This window comes from Alosa pseudoharengus, unplaced genomic scaffold (genome assembly GCF_046254945.1).
Source record: "Alosa pseudoharengus isolate Yale_2024_CS ecotype anadromous, Long Island Sound unplaced genomic scaffold, YU_APseudo_1.1 YU_APseudo_1.1_scf_23, whole genome shotgun sequence".
Taxonomy (NCBI): Eukaryota; Metazoa; Chordata; class Actinopteri; order Clupeiformes; family Clupeidae; genus Alosa; species Alosa pseudoharengus.
This window is the reverse complement of record NW_027468685.1, coordinates 11931603-11952173: the sequence shown is the minus strand read 5'-3', so window position 1 is coordinate 11952173 and position 20571 is coordinate 11931603. Positions and strand designations below refer to the sequence as shown.

Sequence of the window (20571 nt, the reverse complement as noted above, 5' to 3'; positions counted from 1 at the left end):
TAGTTTTTGTTTCTGAATTTCAATACTACACTTTTCAAATTCAACCTTCATTCTTTCTGTTTCTTCAGCAACACTCTGGAGGACATCATTCTCTTTTTGTAGAACCTGTGCTTGATCGTCCAATCTCTCTTTCTCCTGCATCATCTCCTGCCTGATATTCTCAATGTTATTTGACTTTTCTTCCACCTCAGCCATCTTTTTCTGAAGTTTGTCCTTTTCAATTTCAATGTTTTCCTTGTAAGGACGCAGCTCGTCCCATTGTTTCTGAAGATCATTTTTCAAGTTTTCCAACTCATCCTTGTCTTCCATCAAGGCATGTTTGTTGTTTTCAATTTCCTGTCTTTCTTCATGCAGTCTATTTTTCAGTTTCTCAAGTTCTTCTCTTTCTGCACCTAGTTTTTCTTTAACGGTAATCTCAATTGCTTTTGTCTTTTCTTCTATGTCAGCCCTGATTCGGTCAAGTTCAATCTTTTCCTTGTTGTGGATATCCATCATATTATTCAGCTCTATTTGTTGCTGGTCGATCTCAGCTTTCCTTTCTGTTAGGTTACTCTCCTGCTCGTTAATGGCCTTCATCATCTCTTCCATGTCGTCTCTCTGTGTTTGGAGTTCTGACTGGAGAAAGTCTAGTTGCTCCTTCCTGGATGTCAGGTCTGACTCCTGGTTCTGCAGGACATTTTTCTTCGATTCTGTTTCTTCTTGAAGTTGTTTCATAGTGTCCTTCTCTTCCTGTATTTCTTTCAGTAGGTTTTCATACTCTTCCCTCTGTTTCACTTTTTCATTTTGTAACATGTTCATTTCTATATCTATTTCTGACCTTTTCATCTCCAAATCACGAGTTCCTGCCTCAAGAATGAGTTTGTTTTCTGCTAATTCTTGTTTTTGTTTCTCAATTTCAATACTACACTTTTCAAATTCAACCTTCATTCTTTCTGTGTCTTCAGCAACAATCTGGAGGACATCCTTTTCTTTTTGTAGAACCTGTGCTTGTTCGTCCAATCTCTCTTTCTCCTGCATCATCTCCTGCCTGATATTCTCAATGTTATTTGACTTTTCTTCCACCTCAGCCATCTTCTTTTGAAGTTCATCCTTTTCAATTTGAATGTTTTCCTTGTAAGGACGCAGCTCGTCCCATTGTTTCTGAAGATCGTTTTTCAAGTTTTCCAACTCATCCTTGTCTTTCATCACGGCATGTTTGGTGTTTTCAATTTCCTGTCTTTCTTCATGCAGTCTATTTTGCAGTTTCTCAAGTTCTTCTCTTTCCGCACCTAGCTTTTCTTTAACGGTAATCTCAATTGCTTTTGTCTTTTCTTCTATGTCAGCCCTGATTCGGTCAAGTTCAATCTTTTCCTTGTTGTGGATATCCATCATATTATTCAGCTCTATTTGTTGCTGGTCGATCTCAGCTTTCCTTTCTGTTAGGTTACTCTCCTGCTCGTTAATGGCCTTCATCATCTCTTCCATGTTGTCTCTCTGTGTTTGGAGTTCTGACTGGAGAAAGTCTAGTTGGTCCTTCCTGGATGTCAGGTCCGACTCCTGGTTCTGCAGGACATTTTTCTTCGATTCCGTTTCTTCTTGAAGTTGTTTCAGAGTGTCCTTCTCTTCCTGTATTTCTTTCAGTAGGTTTTCATACTCTTGCCTCTGTTTCACTTTTTCATTTTGTAACATGTTCATTTCTACATCCATATCTGACTTTTTCATCTCCAAATCACGAGTTTCTGCCTCAAGAATGAGTTTGCTTTCTGCTAATTCTAGTTTTTGTTTCTGAATTTCAATACTACACTTTTCAAATTCAACCTTCATTCTTTCTGTTTCTTCAGCAACACTCTGGAGGACATCATTCTCTTTTTGTAGAACCTGTGCTTGTTCGTCCAATCTCTCTTTCTCCTGCATCATCTCCTGCCTGATATTCTCAATGTTATTTGACTTTTCTTCCACCTCAGCCATCTTTTTCTGAAGTTTGTCCTTTTCAATTTCAATGTTTTCCTTGTAAGGACGCAGCTCGTCCCATTGTTTCTGAAGATCATTTTTCAAGTTTTCCAACTCATCCTTGTCTTCCATCAAGGCATGTTTGTTGTTTTCAATTTCCTGTCTTTCTTCATGCAGTCTATTTTTCAGTTTCTCAAGTTCTTCTCTTTCTGCACCTAGTTTTTCTTTAACGGTAATCTCAATTGCTTTTGTCTTTTCTTCTATGTCAGCCCTGATTCGGTCAAGTTCAATCTTTTCCTTGTTGTGGATATCCATCATATTATTCAGCTCTATTTGTTGCTGGTCGATCTCAGCTTTCCTTTCTGTTAGGTTACTCTCCTGCTCGTTAATGGCCTTCATCATCTCTTCCATGTTGTCTCTCTGTGTTTGGAGTTCTGACTGGAGAAAGTCTAGTTGCTCCTTCCTGGATGTCAGGTCCGACTCCTGGTTCTGCAGGACATTTTTCTTCGATTCTGTTTCTTCTTGAAGTTGTTTCATAGTGTCCTTCTCTTCCTGTATTTCTTTCAGTAGGTTTTCATACTCTTCCCTCTGTTTCACTTTTTCATTTTGTAACATGTTCATTTCTATATCTATTTCTGACCTTTTCATCTCCAAATCACGAGTTCCTGCCTCAAGAATGAGTTTGTTTTCTGCTAATTCTTGTTTTTGTTTCTCAATTTCAATACTACACTTTTCAAATTCAACCTTCATTCTTTCTGTGTCTTCAGCAACAATCTGGAGGACATCCTTTTCTTTTTGTAGAACCTGTGCTTGTTCGTCCAATCTCTCTTTCTCCTGCATCATCTCCTGCCTGATATTCTCAATGTTATTTGACTTTTCTTCCACCTCAGCCATCTTCTTTTGAAGTTCATCCTTTTCAATTTGAATGTTTTCCTTGTAAGGACGCAGCTCGTCCCATTGTTTCTGAAGATCGTTTTTCAAGTTTTCCAACTCATCCTTGTCTTTCATCACGGCATGTTTGGTGTTTTCAATTTCCTGTCTTTCTTCATGCAGTCTATTTTGCAGTTTCTCAAGTTCTTCTCTTTCCGCACCTAGCTTTTCTTGAACGGTAATCTGAATTGCTTTTGTCTTTTCTTCTATGTCAGCCCTGATTCGGTCAAGTTCAATCTTTTCCTTGTTGTGGATATCCATTATATTATTCAGCTCTATTTGTTGCTGGTCGATCTCAGCTTTCCTTTCTGTTAGGTTACTCTGCTGCTCGGTAATGGCCTTCATCATCTCTTCCATGTTGTCTCTCTGTGTTTGGAGGTCTGACTGGAGAAAGCCTAGTTGCTCCTTCCTGGATGTCAGGTCCGACTCCTGGTTCTGCAGGACATTTTTCTTCGATTCTGTTTCTTCTTGAAGTTGTTTCAGAGTGTCCTTCTCTTCCTGTATTTCTTTCAGTAGGTTTTCATACTCTTCCCTCTGTTTCACTTTTTCATTTTGTAACATGTTCATTTCTATATCCATTTCTGACCTTTTCATCTCCAAATCACGAGTTTCTGCCTCAAGAATGAGTTTGTTTTCTGCTAATTCTTGTTTTTGTTTCTCAATTTCAATACTACACTTTTCAAATTCAAACTTCATACTTTCTGTTTCTTCAGCAACCATCTGGAGGACATCCTTTTCTTTTTGTAGAACCTCTGCTTGTTCCTCCAATCTCTCTTTCTCCTGCATCATCTCCTGCCTGATATTCTCAATGTTATTTGACTTTTCTTCCACCTCAGCCATCTTCTTTTGAAGTTCATCCTTTTCAATTTGAATGTTTTCCTTGTAAGGACGCAGCTCGTCCCATTGTTTCTGAAGATCGTTTTTCAAGTTTTCCAACTCATCCTTGTCTTTCATCACGGCATGTTTGGTGTTTTCAATTTCCTGTCTTTCTTCATGCAGTCTATTTTGCAGTTTCTCAAGTTCTTCTCTTTCCGCACCTAGCTTTTCTTTAACGGTAATCTCACTTGATTCTTTCTTTTCTTCTATGTCAGCCCTGATTCGGTCAAGTTCAATCTTTTCCATGTTGTGGATATCCATCATATTATTCAGCTCTATTTGTTGCTGGTCGATCTCAGCTTTCCTTTCTGTTAGGTTACTCTGCTGCTCGGTAATGGCCTTCATCATCTCTTCCATGTTGTCTCTCTGTGTTTGGAGGTCTGACTGGAGAAAGTCTAGTTGCTCCTTCCTGGATGTCAGGTCCGACTCCTGGTTCTGCAGGACATTTTTCTTCGATTCCGTTTCTTCTTGAAGTTGTTTCAGAGTGTCCTTCTCTTCCTGTATTTCTTTCTTTAGGTTTTCATACTCTTCCCTCTGTTTCACTTTTTCATTTTGTAACATGTTCATTTCTATATCCATTTCTGACCTTTTCATCTCCAAATCATGAGTTTCTGCCTCAAGAATGAGTTTGTTTTCTGCTAATTCTTGTTTTTGTTTCTCAATATCAATACTACACTTTTCAAATTCAACCTTCATTCTTTCTGTTTCTTCAGCAACACTCTGGAGGACATCCTTTTCTTTTTGTAGAACCTGTGCTTGTTCGTCCAATCTCTCTTTCTCCTGCATCATCTCCTGCCTGATATTCTCAATGTTATTTGACTTTTCTTCCACCTCAGCCATCTTTTTCTGAAGTTTGTCCTTTTCAATTTCAATGTTTTCCTTGTAAGGACGCAGCTCGTCCCATTGTTTCTGAAGATCATTTTTCAAGTTTTCCAACTCATCCTTGTCTTCCATCAAGGCATGTTTGTTGTTTTCAATTTCCTGTCTTTCTTCATGCAGTCTATTTTTCAGTTTCTCAAGTTCTTCTCTTTCTGCACCTAGTTTTTCTTTAACGGTAATCTCAATTGCTTTTGTCTTTTCTTCTATGTCAGCCCTGATTCGGTCAAGTTCAATCTTTTCCTTGTTGTGGATATCCATCATATTATTCAGCTCTATTTGTTGCTGGTCGATCTCAGCTTTCCTTTCTGTTAGGTTACTCTGCTGCTCGGTAATGGCCTTCATCATCTCTTCCATGTTGTCTCTCTGTGTTTGGAGGTCTGACTGGAGAAAGTCTAGTTGGTCCTTCCTGGATGTCAGGTCCGACTCCTGGTTCTGCAGGACATTTTTCTTCGATTCCGTTTCTTCTTGAAGTTGTTTCAGAGTGTCCTTCTCTTCCTGTATTTCTTTCAGTAGGTTTTCATACTCTTGCCTCTGTTTCACTTTTTCATTTTGTAACATGTTCATTTCTATATCCATTTCTGACCTTTTCATCTCCAAATCACGAGTTTCTGCCTCAAGAATGAGTTTGCTTTCTGCTAATTCTAGTTTTTGTTTCTGAATTTCAATACTACACTTTTCAAATTCAACCTTCATTCTTTCTGTTTCTTCAGCAACACTCTGGAGGACATCCTTTTCTTTTTGTAGAACCTGTGCTTGTTCGTCCAATCTCTCTTTCTCCTGCATCATCTCCTGCCTGATATTCTCAATGTTATTTGACTTTTCTTCCACCTCAGCCATCTTTTTCTGAAGTTTGTCCTTTTCACTTTCAATGTTTTCCTTGTAAGGACGCAGCTCGTCCCATTGTTTCTGAAGATCATTTTTCAAGTTTTCCAACTCATCCTTGTCTTCTATCAAGGCATGTTTGTTGTTTTCAATTTCCTGTCTTTCTTCATGCAGTCTATTTTTCAGTTTCTCAAGTTCTTCTCTTTCTGCACCTAGTTTTTCTTTAACGGTAATCTCAATTGCTTTTGTCTTTTCTTCTATGTCAGCCCTGATTCGGTCAAGTTCAATCTTTTCCTTGTTGTGGATATCCATCATATTATTCAGCTCTATTTGTTGCTGGTCGATCTCAGCTTTCCTTTCTGTTAGGTTACTCTGCTGCTCGGTAATGGCCTTCATCATCTCTTCCATGTTGTCTCTCTGTGTTTGGAGTTCTGACTGGAGAAAGTCTAGTTGCTCCTTCCTGGATGTCAGGTCCGACTCCTGGTTCTGCAGGACATTTTTCTTCGATTCCGTTTCTTCTTGAAGTTGTTTCAGAGTGTCCTTCTCTTCCTGTATTTCTTTCAGTAGGTTTTCATACTCTTGCCTCTGTTTCACTTTTTCATTTTGTAACATGTTCATTTCTATATCCATTTCTGACCTTTTCATCTCCAAATCACGAGTTTCTGCCTCAAGAATGAGTTTGCTTTCTGCTAATTCTAGTTTTTGTTTCTGAATTTCAATACTACACTTTTCAAATTCAACCTTCATTCTTTCTGTTTCTTCAGCAACAATCTGGAGGACATCCTTTTCTTTTTGTAGAACCTGTGCTTGTTCGTCCAATCTCTCTTTCTCCTGCATCATCTCCTGCCTGATATTCTCAATGTTATTTGACTTTTCTTCCACCTCAGCCATCTTTTTCTGAAGTTTGTCCTTTTCACTTTCAATGTTTTCCTTGTAAGGACGCAGCTCGTCCCATTGTTTCTGAAGATCATTTTTCAAGTTTTCCAACTCATCCTTGTCTTCTATCAAGGCATGTTTGTTGTTTTCAATTTCCTGTCTTTCTTCATGCAGTCTATTTTTCAGTTTCTCAAGTTCTTCTCTTTCTGCACCTAGTTTTTCTTTAACGGTAATCTCACTTGCTTTTGTCTTTTCTTCTATGTCAGCCCTGATTCGGTCAAGTTCAATCTTTTCCTTGTTGTGGATATCCATCATATTATTCAGCTCTATTTGTTGCTGGTCGATCTCAGCTTTCCTTTCTGTTAGGTTACTCTGCTGCTCGGTAATGGCCTTCATCATCTCTTCCATGTTGTCTCTCTGTGTTTGGAGTTCTGACTGGAGAAAGTCTAGTTGCTCCTTCCTGGATGTCAGGTCCGACTCCTGGTTCTGCAGGACATTTTTCTTCGATTCCGTTTCTTCTTGAAGTTGTTTCAGAGTGTCCTTCTCTTCCTGTATTTCTTTCAGTAGGTTTTCATACTCTTCCCTCTGTTTCACGTTTTCATTTTGTAACATGTTCATTTCTATATCCATTTCTGACCTTTTCATCTCCAAATCACGAGTTCCTGCCTCAAGAATGAGTTTGTTTTCTGCTAATTCTTGTTTTTGTTTCTCAATTTCAATACTACACTTTTCAAATTCAACCTTCATTCTTTCTGTTTCTTCAGCAACACTCTGGAGGACATCCTTTTCTTTTTGTAGAACCTGTGCTTGTTCGTCCAATCTCTCTTTCTCCTGCATCATCTCCTGCCTGATATTCTCAATGTTATTTGACTTTTCTTCCACCTCAGCCGTCTTTTTCTGAAGTTTGTCCTTTTCAATTTCAATGTTTTCCTTGTAAGGACGCAGCTCGTCCCATTGTTTCTGAAGATCATTTTTCAAGTTTTCCAACTCATCCTTGTCTTCCATCAAGGTATGTTTGTTGTTTTCAATTTCCTGTCTTTCTTCATGCAGTCTATTTTTCAGTTTCTCAAGTTCTTCTCTTTCTGCACCTAATTTTTTTTTGACGGTAACCTCAATTGCTTTTGTCTTTTCTTCTATGTCAGCCCTGATTCGGTCAAGTTCAATCTTTTCCTTGTTGTGGATATCCATCATATTATTCAGCTCTATTTGTTGCTGGTCGATCTCAGCTTTCCTTTCTGTTAGGTCACTTTGCTGCTTGTTAATGGCCTTAATCATCTCTTCCATGTTGTCTCTCTGTGTTTGGAGGTCTGACTGGAGAAGGTCTAATTGCTCCTTTCTGGATGTCAGGTCCGACTCCTGGTTCTGCAGGACATTTTTCTTCGATTCCGTTTCTTCTTGAAGTTGTTTCAGAGTGTCTTTCTCTTCCTGTATTTCTTTCAGTAGGTTTTCATACTCTTGCCTCTGTTGCACTTTTTCATTTTGTAACATGTTCATTTCTACATCCATTTCTGACTTTTTCATCTCCAAATCACGAGTTTCTGCCTCAAGAATGAGTTTGCTTTCTGCTAATTCTAGTTTTTGTTTCTGAATTTCAATACTACACTTTTCAAATTCAACCTTCATTCTTTCTGTTTCTTCAGCAACACTCTGGAAGACGTCCTTTTCTTTTTGTAGAACCTGTGCTTGTTCTTCCATTCTCTCTTTCTTTTGTATCATCTCCTGCATCATATTCTCAATGTTATTTGACTTTTCTTCCACCTCAGCCATCTTCTTTTGAAGTTCATCCTTTTCACTTTCAATGTTTTCCTTGTAAGGACGCAGCTCGTTCCATTGTTTCTGAAGATCATTTTTCAAGTTTTCCAACTCATCCTTGTCTTTCATCATGGCATGTTTGTTGTTTTCAATTTCCTGCCTTTCTTCATGCAGTCTATTTTTCAGTTTCTCAAGTTCTTCTCTTTCCGCACTTAACTTTTCTTTCACGGTAATCTCAACTGCTTCCCTCTCTTTTTTTATGTCAGCCCTGATTCGGTCAAGTTCCATCTTTTCTTTGTTGTGGATATCCATCATATTATTCAGCTCTATTTGTTGCTGGTCGATCTCAGCTTTCCTTTCTGTCAGGTCACTCTGCTGCTCTTCCATGTTGTCTCTCTGTTTATGAAGCTCTTTTTTGACAACGTCCAGTTGAAGTTGTCTGGTGTTGATGTGTTGTCTTTCTATGTTTAGTTCCTTTTTCTTATTTTCTATGTCAACAAATAATGATTCTATAGCCATTTTTTCATCTTGTATTTCTTTTATTCTGATGTTTTCCTGTTCCTCTGCATTGAGTCTCTCTCTTTTAAGTTCATTCCATTCTCTATGTAGATCTTCCTTCATCTTTTCCACCTCCATCTTTTCTTTTGATATGAGTTTGTTGCTTTTTTCAATGTCTTGTTTTTCTTTTTCCAGTATTTTTCTATTGTTTTCCAACTGCTCCTGTTCTATCGTTATATTTTCCATGGTGTTCTCCAAGTGCTGTGTTTGTATTTCTATTTCAATCCTAAGTTTTTCCAAGTTATCCAACTCCAATTTATTTCTTCTCATCATGTCATCCACCTGCAGCTTTTGGTAGTTTAATTCAGCCATTTTGCTCTCAAGATGTCTCTGCTCCACCATCACAGTTTGCTTTACGTCATCCATCTCCTCTGATTGCTTCATAAGTTCTGTCTTGTAGTGCTCAAAGTACTGCATTTCCATTTCCAGGTGTTTGCTCTCCCTTTTGATATCTTCTTTATGTTTCTCTATGTTTGCCTGCAACTGATCTAGAGAGTCTTTCTCACACTGAATTTGAATGAGTCTCTCTGTTATGTCTAGTCTTTCTTTTTCAAGCGCAAACCTTTTTTCTTGAATATACATTTTTTCTGTGGCTAGGTCACACTCATGTTTCTCCTTTTCTTGCTCAAATTCCAACTTCAATAATTTCAGGTCATTGCTGCATTTAATGTTATTTTTCACTATGTCTTCAATTTCTTTCTGTTGTTGGTCAATTTTAATCTTTTGTTGTGACAGCTGATATCTTTCCTGTTGAATGTCATACTTTTCCATTTCCATAACTTTCCTCTGTTTGTTTATGTCTTCCTCTTGGAGAGACAAGTTGTCCATTTTGACCTTCAGTGCTTCCTCTTTTTGTTGTATCTCCTCTCTGAAATTCCTTACTTCGTTAGGAATTTGATGTAAATCTTCCCATTCCTTTTCTAGAGTAGCCCTCTCGTATTCCAACATATCTTTATCATGTTTTAGACCATCTCTCTCATTTTCCAGAGCCTTCTTCTCCTGTTCTAGAACCTCTTTCTGATGTTGTATTTCCCTTTCCAGTTCCAGCATCTCTCTCTCAATGCCTTGCTTCCTGAACACTTGTTCTGGTGCTGGTGTAGCCTCCTGGTCCATTTCCTTCTCCTCTGTTTGAACACCAGTATCCACCTGTCTCTGTACAAGTAATTGTGCTTGCAAAAGTTCATCTCTTTCTCTTTTCAACAGCTCTTTTTCTTTTTCTAGATATTCAGTCTTTGATTTTTCCATGTCATTTAGTTTCCTGGTGTTTCTTCTGATGGTGTGCTCCAGCTCTCTTCTTTTAGCCTCCAGCTCAGCTTTTGTGAGTTCCATCTCTCCCATCTCTCGTTTCATCTTCTGCATCTTGTCATCCAGTTCATCCTTCTGCTTCTGCATGTCATCCCTCAAGGTTACCATTTCCTCCATCTCTTGCTTTAGCATCACCAGCTTCACCTCTGTTTCCTCCTTTTGTTTCTGTATGTTACATTTTAATTTCTCCAGTTCTTCCTTCTCAGCTTTCATTTCAAACATTTCCTTTTCAAGCTCCTCTTTCTGTCTTTGAACATCAAATTTGACTGTCTCAAGATGATCAATCTCCATTGTTGTCTTCTCCATTTTTCTGTCAATTTCTTCTCTTTCCCTTTTCAATTCATCCCTCAACTTCTGTAGTGTGTCCATTTCTCTCTGCATTTCTTCCATTTTTGTGTTGAGTTCTTCATGTGCTTTGGCAAGTTGTTCTGTGTCAACCAGGGCTTCACTAATTCTGCCTTCGAGAACATCTTGGCCATCTTTTTTCATCTTGTCTACCTCTGCCTGAAGATGCTCCATCTCCATTCGTCTATTGTCTATATCTTCCCTTTCTTTTTCCATTTCCTTTCTTTCTCTTTTCATATCTTCTTTGGTTTTCTCCAGCATTTGCCACTCTGTTTCAACTTTAATTCTTTGTTCTTGAAGCTCACCTCTCATTTTATGTCTTTCTTTCTCAATGTCTTGTCTAGCTGTCTCAAGACTTTGTGTTTGGAAATTAAGTGAACTTTCAGTTTCTGTCACCTTGTTGCTCTGAATTTCCAATAAGCTGATCCGCATGTAAAGCTCACTTTCCAAGTTTTGAAGCTCTTTTCTATCATTGTCAAACTGGCCCTGTAACATGGCTCTCATCTCATTCAGCTCCTCCCTCTCAAGAGCAATTCTATTCATTGCTTTATTCAATTCATCTTTAGCTTGTTGTATGTCAGTCTTTGATTGTTCCATGTCATTTAGTTTCCTGGTGTTTCTTCTGATGGTGTGCTCCAGCTCTCTTCTTTTGGCCTCCAGCTCAGCTTTTGTGAGTTCCATCTCTCCCATCTCTCGTTTCATCTTCTGCATCTTGTCATCCAGTTCATCCTTCTGCTTCTGCATGTCATCCCTCAAGGTTACCATTTCCTCCATCTCTTGCTTCAGCATCACCAGCTTCACCTCTGTTTCCTCCTTTTGTTTCTGTATGTTAGATTTTAACCTCTCCAGTTCTTCCTTCTCAGCTTTCATTTCAAACATTGCCTTTTCAAGCTCCTCCTTCCGTCTTTGAACATCAAATTTGACTGTCTCAAGATGATCAATCTCCATTATTGTCTTCTCCATTTTTCTGTCCATTTCTCCTCTTTTCCTTTTCAATTCATCCCTCAGCTTCTTGAGGGCATCCATTTCTCTCTTAATTTCTTCCATTTTTGTGTTGAGTTCTTCTTGTGCTTTGGCAAGTTGCTCTGTGTCAACCAGGGCTTCACTAATTCTGCCTTCGAGAACATCTTGGCCATCTTTTTTCATCTTGTCTACCTCTGCCTGAAGATGCTCCATCTCCATTCGTCTATTGTCTATATCTTCCCTTTCTTTTTCCATTTCCTTTCTTTCTCTTTTCATATCTTCTTTGGTTTTCTCCAGCATTTGCCACTCTGTTTCAACTTTAATTCTTTGTTCTTGAAGCTCACCTCTCATTTTATGTCTTTCTTTCTCAATGTCTTGTCTAGCTGTCTCAAGACTTTGTGTTTGGAAATTAAGTGAACTTTCAGTTTCTGTCACCTTGTTGCTCTGAATTTCCAATAAGCTGATCCGCATGTAAAGCTCACTTTCCAAGTTTTGAAGCTCTTTTCTATCATTGTCAAACTGGCCTTGTAACATGGCTCTCATCTCATTCAGCTCCTCCCTCTCAAGAGCAATTCTATTCATTGCTTTATTCAATTCATCTTTAGCTTGTTGTATGTCAGTCTTTGATTGTTCCATGTCATTTAGTTTCCTGGTGTTTCTTCTGATGGTGTGCTCCAGCTCTCTTCTTTTGGCCTCTAGCTCAGATTTTGTGAGTTCCATCTCTCCCATCTCTCGTTTCATCTTCTGCATCCTGTCGTCCAGTTCATCCTTCTGCTTCTTCATGTCTTCCCTCAAGGCTCCCATTTCCTCCATCTCTTGCTGCAGCGTCACTAGTTTTGCCTCAGTGTCCTTTTGTTTCAAGATGTCATATTTTAGCGTCTCCAGTTCTTCCTTTTCAACCTTTGTGTCAAACATTACCTTTTCAAGCTCTTCTTTCTGTCTTTGAATATTGGATTTGACTGTCTGAAGATGGTCAATCTCAATCTTTGTCTGCTCCATATTTCTATCAAGTTCTTCTCTTTCCCTTTTCAACTCATCTTTAAGTTTCTGAAGGGTGTCCATTTCAACCTTAATTTCATCCATTTTTGTGTCGAGCTCTTCCTTTGCTTTGGCAAGTTGCACAGTCTCAATAGAGGCTTCTCTAATCGTGTCTTCGAGACCAACTTGGGCTTCATTTTTCATTTTGACTACCTCCATTTGAAGCTGCTCCATTTCAACTTGTCTTAGGCCAATTTCTTTCCTTTCTTGATCCAGTTCCATTCTTTCCCTTTTCATCTCTTCTTTAGCCTCGACCAATTTTTGCCACTCGTGTGTTAGGATATCTTTCTGTTCCTGAAACTCATCTGATATTTTACCTCTTTCCTTTTCCATGTCTTCTCTAGATGTCTGAAGAGTTTGTCTTTGGAGTTGAAGTTGATTTTGAGTGTCTCTCAGTTTGTTGTTCTCAATTTCAAACAACTCCATCCTTTGATGAAGCTCCCTTTCCATCCTTTGAAGCTCATTTTTATCATCCTCAAACTTGCTTTGCAAAACCACTTTCATTTCATTTAATTCTTCCTTCTCAAGGGTGATTTTCCTCATTGCATTATCCACCTCCTCTTTAGCTTGTTGTATGTCAGTCTTTGATTTTTCCATGTCATTTAGTTTCCTGGTGTTTCTTCTGATGGTGTGCTCCAGCTCTCTTCTTTTGGCCTCTAGCTCAGATTTTGTGAGTTCCATCTCTCCCATCTCTCGTTTCATCTTCTGCATCCTGTCGTCCAGTTCATCCTTCTGCTTCTTCATGTCTTCCCTCAAGGCTCCCATTTCCTCCATCTCTTGCTGCAGCATCACTAGTTTTGCCTCAGTGTCCTCCTTCTGTTTTAAGATGTCAGATTTTAGCCTCTCCAGTTCTTCCTTTTCAACCTTTGTGTCAAACATTGCCTTTTCAAGCTCTTCTTTCTGTCTTTGAGCATCAAATTTGACTGTCTCAAGATGATCAATCTCCATTGTTGTCTTCTCCATTTTTCTGTCAATTTCTTCTCTTTCCCTTTTCAATTCATCCCTCAACTTCTGTAGTGTGTCCATTTCTCTCTGCATTTCTTCCATTTTTGTGTTGAGTTCTTCATGTGCTTTGGCAAGTTGTTCTGTGTCAACCAGGGCTTCACTAATTCTGCCTTCGAGAACATCTTGGCCATCTTTTTTCATCTTGTCTACCTCTGCCTGAAGATGCTCCATCTCCATTCGTCTATTGTCTATATCTTCCCTTTCTTTTTCCATTTCCTTTCTTTCTCTTTTCATATCTTCTTTGGTTTTCTCCAGCATTTGCCACTCTGTTTCAACTTTAATTCTTTGTTCTTGAAGCTCACCTCTCATTTTATGTCTTTCTTTCTCAATGTCTTGTCTAGCTGTCTCAAGACTTTGTGTTTGGAAATTAAGTGAACTTTCAGTTTCTGTCACCTTGTTGCTCTGAATTTCCAATAAGCTGATCCGCATGTAAAGCTCACTTTCCAAGTTTTGAAGCTCTTTTCTATCATTGTCAAACTGGCCCTGTAACATGGCTCTCATCTCATTCAGCTCCTCCCTCTCAAGAGCAATTCTATTCATTGCTTTATTCAATTCATCTTTAGCTTGTTGTATGTCAGTCTTTGATTGTTCCATGTCATTTAGTTTCCTGGTGTTTCTTCTGATGGTGTGCTCCAGCTCTCTTCTTTTGGCCTCCAGCTCAGCTTTTGTGAGTTCCATCTCTCCCATCTCTCGTTTCATCTTCTGCATCCTGTCGTCCAGTTCATCCTTCTGCTTCTTCATGTCTTCCCTCAAGGCTCCCATTTCCTCCATCTCTTGCTGCAGCGTCACCAGCTTCACCTCTGTTTCCTCCTTTTGTTTCTGTATGTTAGATTTTAACCTCTCCAGTTCTTCCTTCTCCGCTTTCATTTCAAACATTGCCTTTTCAAGCTCCTCCTTCCGTCTTTGAACATCAAATTTGACTGTCTCAAGATGATCAATCTCCATTGTTGTCTTCTCCATTTTTCTGTCAATTTCTTCTCTTTCCCTTTTCAATTCATCCCTCAGCTTCTTGAGGGCATCCATTTCTCTCTTCATTTCTTCCATTTTTGTGTTGAGTTCTTCTTGTGCTTTGGCAAGTTGCTCTGTGTCAACCAGGGCTTCACTAATTCTGCCTTCGAGAACATCTTGGCCATCTTTTTTCATCTTGTCTACCTCTGCCTGAAGATGCTCCATCTCCATTCGTCTATTGTCTATATCTTCCCTTTCTTTTTCCATTTCCTTTCTTTCTCTTTTCATATCTTCTTTGGTTTTCTCCAGCATTTGCCACTCTGTTTCAACTTTAATTCTTTGTTCTTGAAGCTCACCTCTCATTTTATGTCTTTCTTTCTCAATGTCTTGTCTAGCTGTCTCAAGACTTTGTGTTTGGAAATTAAGTGAACTTTCAGTTTCTGTCACCTTGTTGCTCTGAATTTCCAATAAGCTGATCCGCATGTAAAGCTCACTTTCCAAGTTTTGAAGCTCTTTTCTATCATTGTCAAACTGGCCTTGTAACATGGCTCTCATGTCATTCAGCTCCTCCCTCTCAAGAGCAATTCTATTCATTGCTTTATTCAATTCATCTCTAGCTTGTTGTATGTCAGTCTTTGATTGTTCCATCTCATTTAGTTTCCTGGTGTTTCTTCTGATGGTGTGCTCCAGCTCTCTTCTTTTGGCCTCTAGCTCAGATTTTGTGAGTTCCATCTCTCCCATCTCTCGTTTCATCTTCTGCATCCTGTCGTCCAGTTCATCCTTCTGCTTCTTCATGTCTTCCCTCAAGGCTCCCATTTCCTCCATCTCTTGCTGCAGCGTCACTAGTTTTGCCTCAGTGTCCTTTTGTTTCAAGATGTCATATTTTAGCGTCTCCAGTTCTTCCTTTTCAACCTTTGTGTCAAACATTACCTTTTCAAGCTCTTCTTTCTGTCTTTGAATATTGGATTTGACTGTCTGAAGATGGTCAATCTCAATCTTTGTCTGCTCCATATTTCTATCAAGTTCTTCTCTTTCCCTTTTCAACTCATCTTTAAGTTTCTGAAGGGTGTCCATTTCAACCTTAATTTCATCCATTTTTGTGTCGAGCTCTTCCTTTGCTTTGGCAAGTTGCACAGTCTCAATAGAGGCTTCTCTAATCGTGTCTTCGAGACCAACTTGGGCTTTATTTTTCATTTTGACTACCTCCATTTGAAGCTGCTCCATTTCAACTTGTCTTAGGCCAATTTCTTTCCTTTCTTGATCCAGTTCCATTCTTTCCCTTTTCATCTCTTCTTTAGCCTCGACCAATTTTTGCCACTCGTGTGTTAGGATATCTTTCTGTTCCTGAAACTCATCTGATATTTTACCTCTTTCCTTTTCCATGTCTTCTCTAGATGTCTGAAGAGTTTGTCTTTGGAGTTGAAGTTGATTTTGAGTGTCTCTCAGTTTGTTGTTCTCAATTTCAAACAACTCCATCCTTTGATGAAGCTCCCTTTCCATCCTTTGAAGCTCATTTTTATCATCCTCAAACTGGCTTTGCAAAACCACTTTCATTTCATTTAATTCTTCCTTCTCAAGGGTGATTTTCCTCATTGCATTATCCACCTCCTCTTTAGCTTGTTGTATGTCAGTCTTTGATTTTTCCATGTCATTTAGTTTCCTGGTGTTTCTTCTGATGGTGTGCTCCAGCTCTCTTCTTTTGGCCTCTAGCTCAGATTTTGTGAGTTCCATCTCTCCCATCTCTCGTTTCATCTTCTGCATCCTGTCGTCCAGTTCATCCTTCTGCTTCTTCATGTCTTCCCTCAAGGCTCCCATTTCCTCCATCTCTTGCTGCAGCATCACTAGTTTTGCCTCAGTGTCCTCCTTCTGTTTTAAGATGTCAGATTTTAGCCTCTCCAGTTCTTCCTTTTCAACCTTTGTGTCAAACATTGCCTTTTCAAGCTCTTCTTTCTGTCTTTGAGCATCAAATTTGACTGTCTCAAGATGATCAATCTCCATTGTTGTCTTCTCCATTTTTCTGTCAATTTCTTCTCTTTCCCTTTTCAATTCATCCCTCAACTTCTGTAGTGTGTCCATTTCTCTCTGCATTTCTTCCATTTTTGTGTTGAGTTCTTCATGTGCTTTGGCAAGTTGTTCTGTGTCAACCAGGGCTTCACTAATTCTGCCTTCGAGAACATCTTGGCCATCTTTTTTCATCTTGTCTACCTCTGCCTGAAGATGCTCCATCTCCATTCGTCTATTGTCTATATCTTCCCTTTCTTTTTCCATTTCCTTTCTTTCTCTTTTCATATCTTCTTTGGTTTTCTCCAGCATTTGCCACTCTGTTTCAACTTTAATTCTTTGTTCTTGAAGCTCACCTCTCATTTTATGTCTTTCTTTCTCAATGTCTTGTCTAGCTGTCTCAAGACTTTGTGTTTGGAAATTAAGTGAACTTTCAGTTTCTGTCACCTTGTTGCTCTGAATTTCCAATAAGCTGATCCGCATGTAAAGCTCACTTTCCAAGTTTTGAAGCTCTTTTCTATCATTGTCAAACTGGCCCTGTAACATGGCTCTCATCTCATTCAGCTCCTCCCTCTCAAGAGCAATTCTATTCATTGCTTTATTCAATTCATCTTTAGCTTGTTGTATGTCAGTCTTTGATTGTTCCATGTCATTTAGTTTCCTGGTGTTTCTTCTGATGGTGTGCTCCAGCTCTCTTCTTTTGGCCTCCAGCTCAGCTTTTGTGAGTTCCATCTCTCCCATCTCTCGTTTCATCTTCTGCATCCTGTCGTCCAGTTCATCCTTCTGCTTCTTCATGTCTTCCCTCAAGGCTCCCATTTCCTCCATCTCTTGCTGCAGCGTCACCAGCTTCACCTCTGTTTCCTCCTTTTGTTTCTGTATGTTAGATTTTAACCTCTCCAGTTCTTCCTTCTCCGCTTTCATTTCAAACATTGCCTTTTCAAGCTCCTCCTTCCGTCTTTGAACATCAAATTTGACTGTCTCAAGATGATCAATCTCCATTGTTGTCTTCTCCATTTTTCTGTCAATTTCTTCTCTTTCCCTTTTCAATTCATCCCTCAGCTTCTTGAGGGCATCCATTTCTCTCTTCATTTCTTCCATTTTTGTGTTGAGTTCTTCTTGTGCTTTGGCAAGTTGCTCTGTGTCAACCAGGGCTTCACTAATTCTGCCTTCGAGAACATCTTGGCCATCTTTTTTCATCTTGTCTACCTCTGCCTGAAGATGCTCCATCTCCATTCGTCTATTGTCTATATCTTCCCTTTCTTTTTCCATTTCCTTTCTTTCTCTTTTCATATCTTCTTTGGTTTTCTTCAGCATTTGCCACTCTGTTTCAACTTTAATTCTTTGTTCTTGAAGCTCACCTCTCATTTTATGTCTTTCTTTCTCAATGTCTTGTCTAGCTGTCTCAAGACTTTGTGTTTGGAAATTAAGTGAACTTTCAGTTTCTGTCACCTTGTTGCTCTGAATTTCCAATAAGCTGATCCGCATGTAAAGCTCACTTTCCAAGTTTTGAAGCTCTTTTCTATCATTGTCAAACTGGCCTTGTAACATGGCTCTCATGTCATTCAGCTCCTCCCTCTCAAGAGCAATTCTATTCATTGCTTTATTCAATTCATCTTTAGCTTGTTGTATGTCAGTCTTTGATTGTTCCATCTCATTTAGTTTCCTGGTGTTTCTTCTGATGGTGTGCTCCAGCTCTCTTCTTTTGGCCTCCAGCTCAGATTTTGTGAGTTCCATCTCTCCCATCTCTCGTTTCATCTTCTGCATCTTGTCATCCAGTTCATCCTTCTGCTTCTGCATGTCATCCCTCAAGGCTCCCATTTCCTCCATCTCTTGCTGCAGCGTCACTAGTTTTGCCTCAGTGTCCTTTTGTTTCAAGATGTCATATTTTAGCGTCTCCAGTTCTTCCTTTTCAACCTTTGTGTCAAACATTACCTTTTCAAGCTCTTCTTTCTGTCTTTGAATATTGGATTTGACTGTCTGAAGATGGTCAATCTCAATCTTTGTCTGCTCCATATTTCTATCAAGTTCTTCTCTTTCCCTTTTCAACTCATCTTTAAGTTTCTGAAGGGTGTCCATTTCAACCTTAATTTCATCCATTTTTGTGTCGAGCTCTTCCTTTGCTTTGGCAAGTTGCACAGTCTCAATAGAGGCTTCTCCGATCGTGTCTTTGAGACCAAATTGGGCTTCATTTTTCATTTCGACTACCTCCATTTGAAGCTGCTCCATTTCAACTTGTCTTAGGCCAATTTCTTTCCTTTCTTGATCCAGTTCCATTCTTTCCCTTTTCATCTCTTCTTTAGCCTCGACCAATTTTTGCCACTCGTGTGTTAGGATATCTTTCTGTTCCTGAAACTCATCTGACATTTTACCTCTTTCCTTTTCCATGTCTTCTCTAGATGTCTGAAGAGTTTGTCTTTGGAGTTGAAGTTGATTTTGAGTTTCTCTCAGTTTGTTGTTCTCAATTTCAAACAACTCCATCCTTTGATGAAGCTCCCTTTCCATCCTTTGAAGCTCATTTTTATCATCCTCAAACTTGCTTTGCAAAACCACTTTCATTTCATTTAATTCTTCCTTCTCAAGGGTGATTTTCCTCATTGCATTATCCACCTCCTCTTTAGCTTGTTGTATGTCAGTCTTTGATTTTTCCATGTCATTTAGTTTCCTGGTGTTTCTTCTGATGGTGTGCTCCAGCTCTCTTCTTTTGGCCTCTAGCTCAGATTTTGTGAGTTCCATCTCTCCCATCTCTCGTTTCATCTTCTGCATCCTGTCGTCCAGTTCATCCTTCTGCTTCTTCATGTCTTCCCTCAAGGCTCCCATTTCCTCCATCTCTTTCTGCAGCGTCACTAGTTTTGCCTCAGTGTCCTCCTTCTGTTTCAAGATGTCATATTTTAGCCTCTCCAGTTCTTCCTTTTCAACCTTTGTGTCAAACATTGCCTTTTCAAGCTCTTCTTTCTGTCTTTGAATATCGGATTTGACTGTCTCAAGATGGTCAATCTCAATCTTTGTCTGCTCCATATTTCTATCAAGTTCTTCTCTTTCCCTTTTCAACTCATCTTTAAGTTTCTGAAGGGTGTCCATTTCAACCTTAATTTCATCCATTTGTGTGTTGAGTTCTTCCTTTGCTTTGGCAAGTTGTACAGTCTCAATAGAGGCTTCTCTAATTGTGTCTTCTCTCAGTTTTTTGTTCTCAATTTCAAACAACTCCATCCTTTGATGAAGCTCCCTTTCCATCCTTTGAAGCTCATTTTTATCATCCTCAAACTTGCTTTGCAAAACCACTTTCATTTCATTTAATTCTTCCTTCTCAAGGGTGATTTTCCTCATTGCATTATCCACCTCCTCTTTAGCTTGTTGTATGTCAGTCTTTGATTTTTCCATGTCATTTAGTTTCCTGGTGTTTCTTCTGATGGTGTGCTCCAGCTCTCTTCTTTTGGCCTCTAGCTCAGATTTTGTGAGTTCCATCTCTCCCATCTCTCGTTTCATCTTCTGCATCCTGTCGTCCAGTTCATCCTTCTGCTTCTTCATGTCTTCCCTCAAGGCTCCCATTTCCTCCATCTCTTTCTGCAGCGTCACTAGTTTTGCCTCAGTGTCCTCCTTCTGTTTCAAGATGTCATATTTTAGCCTCTCCAGTTCTTCCTTTTCAACCTTTGTGTCAAACATTGCCTTTTCAAGCTCTTCTTTCTGTCTTTGAATATCGGATTTGACTGTCTCAAGATGGTCAATCTCAATCTTTGTCTGCTCCATATTTCTATCAAGTTCTTCTCTTTCCCTTTTCAACTCATCTTTAAGTTTCTGAAGGGTGTCCATTTCAACCTTAATTTCATCCATTTTTGTGTCGAGCTCTTCCTTTGCTTTGGCAAGTTGCACAGTCTCAATAGAGGCTTCTCTAATTGTGTCTTCGAGACCAACTTGGGCTTCATTTTTCATTTTGACTACCTCCATTTGAAGCTGCTCCATTTCAACTTGTCTTAGGCCAATTTCTTTCCTTTCTTGATCCAGTTCCATTCTTTCCCTTTTCATCTCTTCTTTAGCCTCGACCAATTGTTGCCACTCGTTTGTGAGGATATCTCTCTGTTCCTGAAACTCATCTGACATTTTACCTCTTTCCTTTTCCATGTCTTCTCTAGATGTCTGAAGAGTTTGTCTTTGGAGTTGAAGTTGATTTTGAGTTTCTCTCAGTTTGTTGTTCTCAATTTCAAACAACTCCATCCTTTGATGAAGCTCCCTTTCCATCCTTTGAAGCTCATTTTTATCATCCTCAAACTGGCTTTGCAAAACCACTTTCATTTCATTTAATTCTTCCTTCTCAAGGGTGATTTTCCTCATTGCATTATCCACCTCCTC

General features: G+C 39.2%; 3 protein-coding genes across 3 annotated transcripts; all 3 read right to left on the bottom strand.

The window, feature by feature from the left end:
- Positions 1-18: 18 nt before the first annotated feature.
- On the bottom strand, positions 19-9793 carry LOC143140740 (uncharacterized; the record flags this gene model as incomplete). The annotated part of the gene is made up of 1 exon (XM_076301816.1): positions 19-9793. A coding segment is annotated over exon 1 (9717 nt), but the record flags the coding sequence as incomplete, so codon positions are not given.
- A 25-nt stretch (positions 9794-9818) lies between these two features.
- Positions 9819-14775, bottom strand: LOC143140739 (uncharacterized). The gene is made up of 2 exons (XM_076301814.1): positions 9925-14775; positions 9819-9839 (listed from the first exon to the last, which is right to left on the bottom strand). Exons 1-2 carry the CDS (start codon positions 14770-14772, stop codon positions 9819-9821), a joined length of 4869 nt encoding a protein of 1622 aa, XP_076157929.1. The 5' UTR covers positions 14773-14775.
- Positions 14776-14782: 7 nt separating this feature from the next.
- On the bottom strand, positions 14783-20566 carry LOC143140738 (uncharacterized). Its single transcript, XM_076301813.1, has 2 exons — positions 14845-20566; positions 14783-14797 (listed from the first exon to the last, which is right to left on the bottom strand). The coding sequence occupies exons 1-2, from the start codon at positions 20551-20553 to the stop codon at positions 14783-14785; spliced, it is 5724 nt and encodes a 1907-aa protein (XP_076157928.1). The 5' UTR covers positions 20554-20566.
- Between the last annotated feature and the right edge of the window lie 5 nt (positions 20567-20571).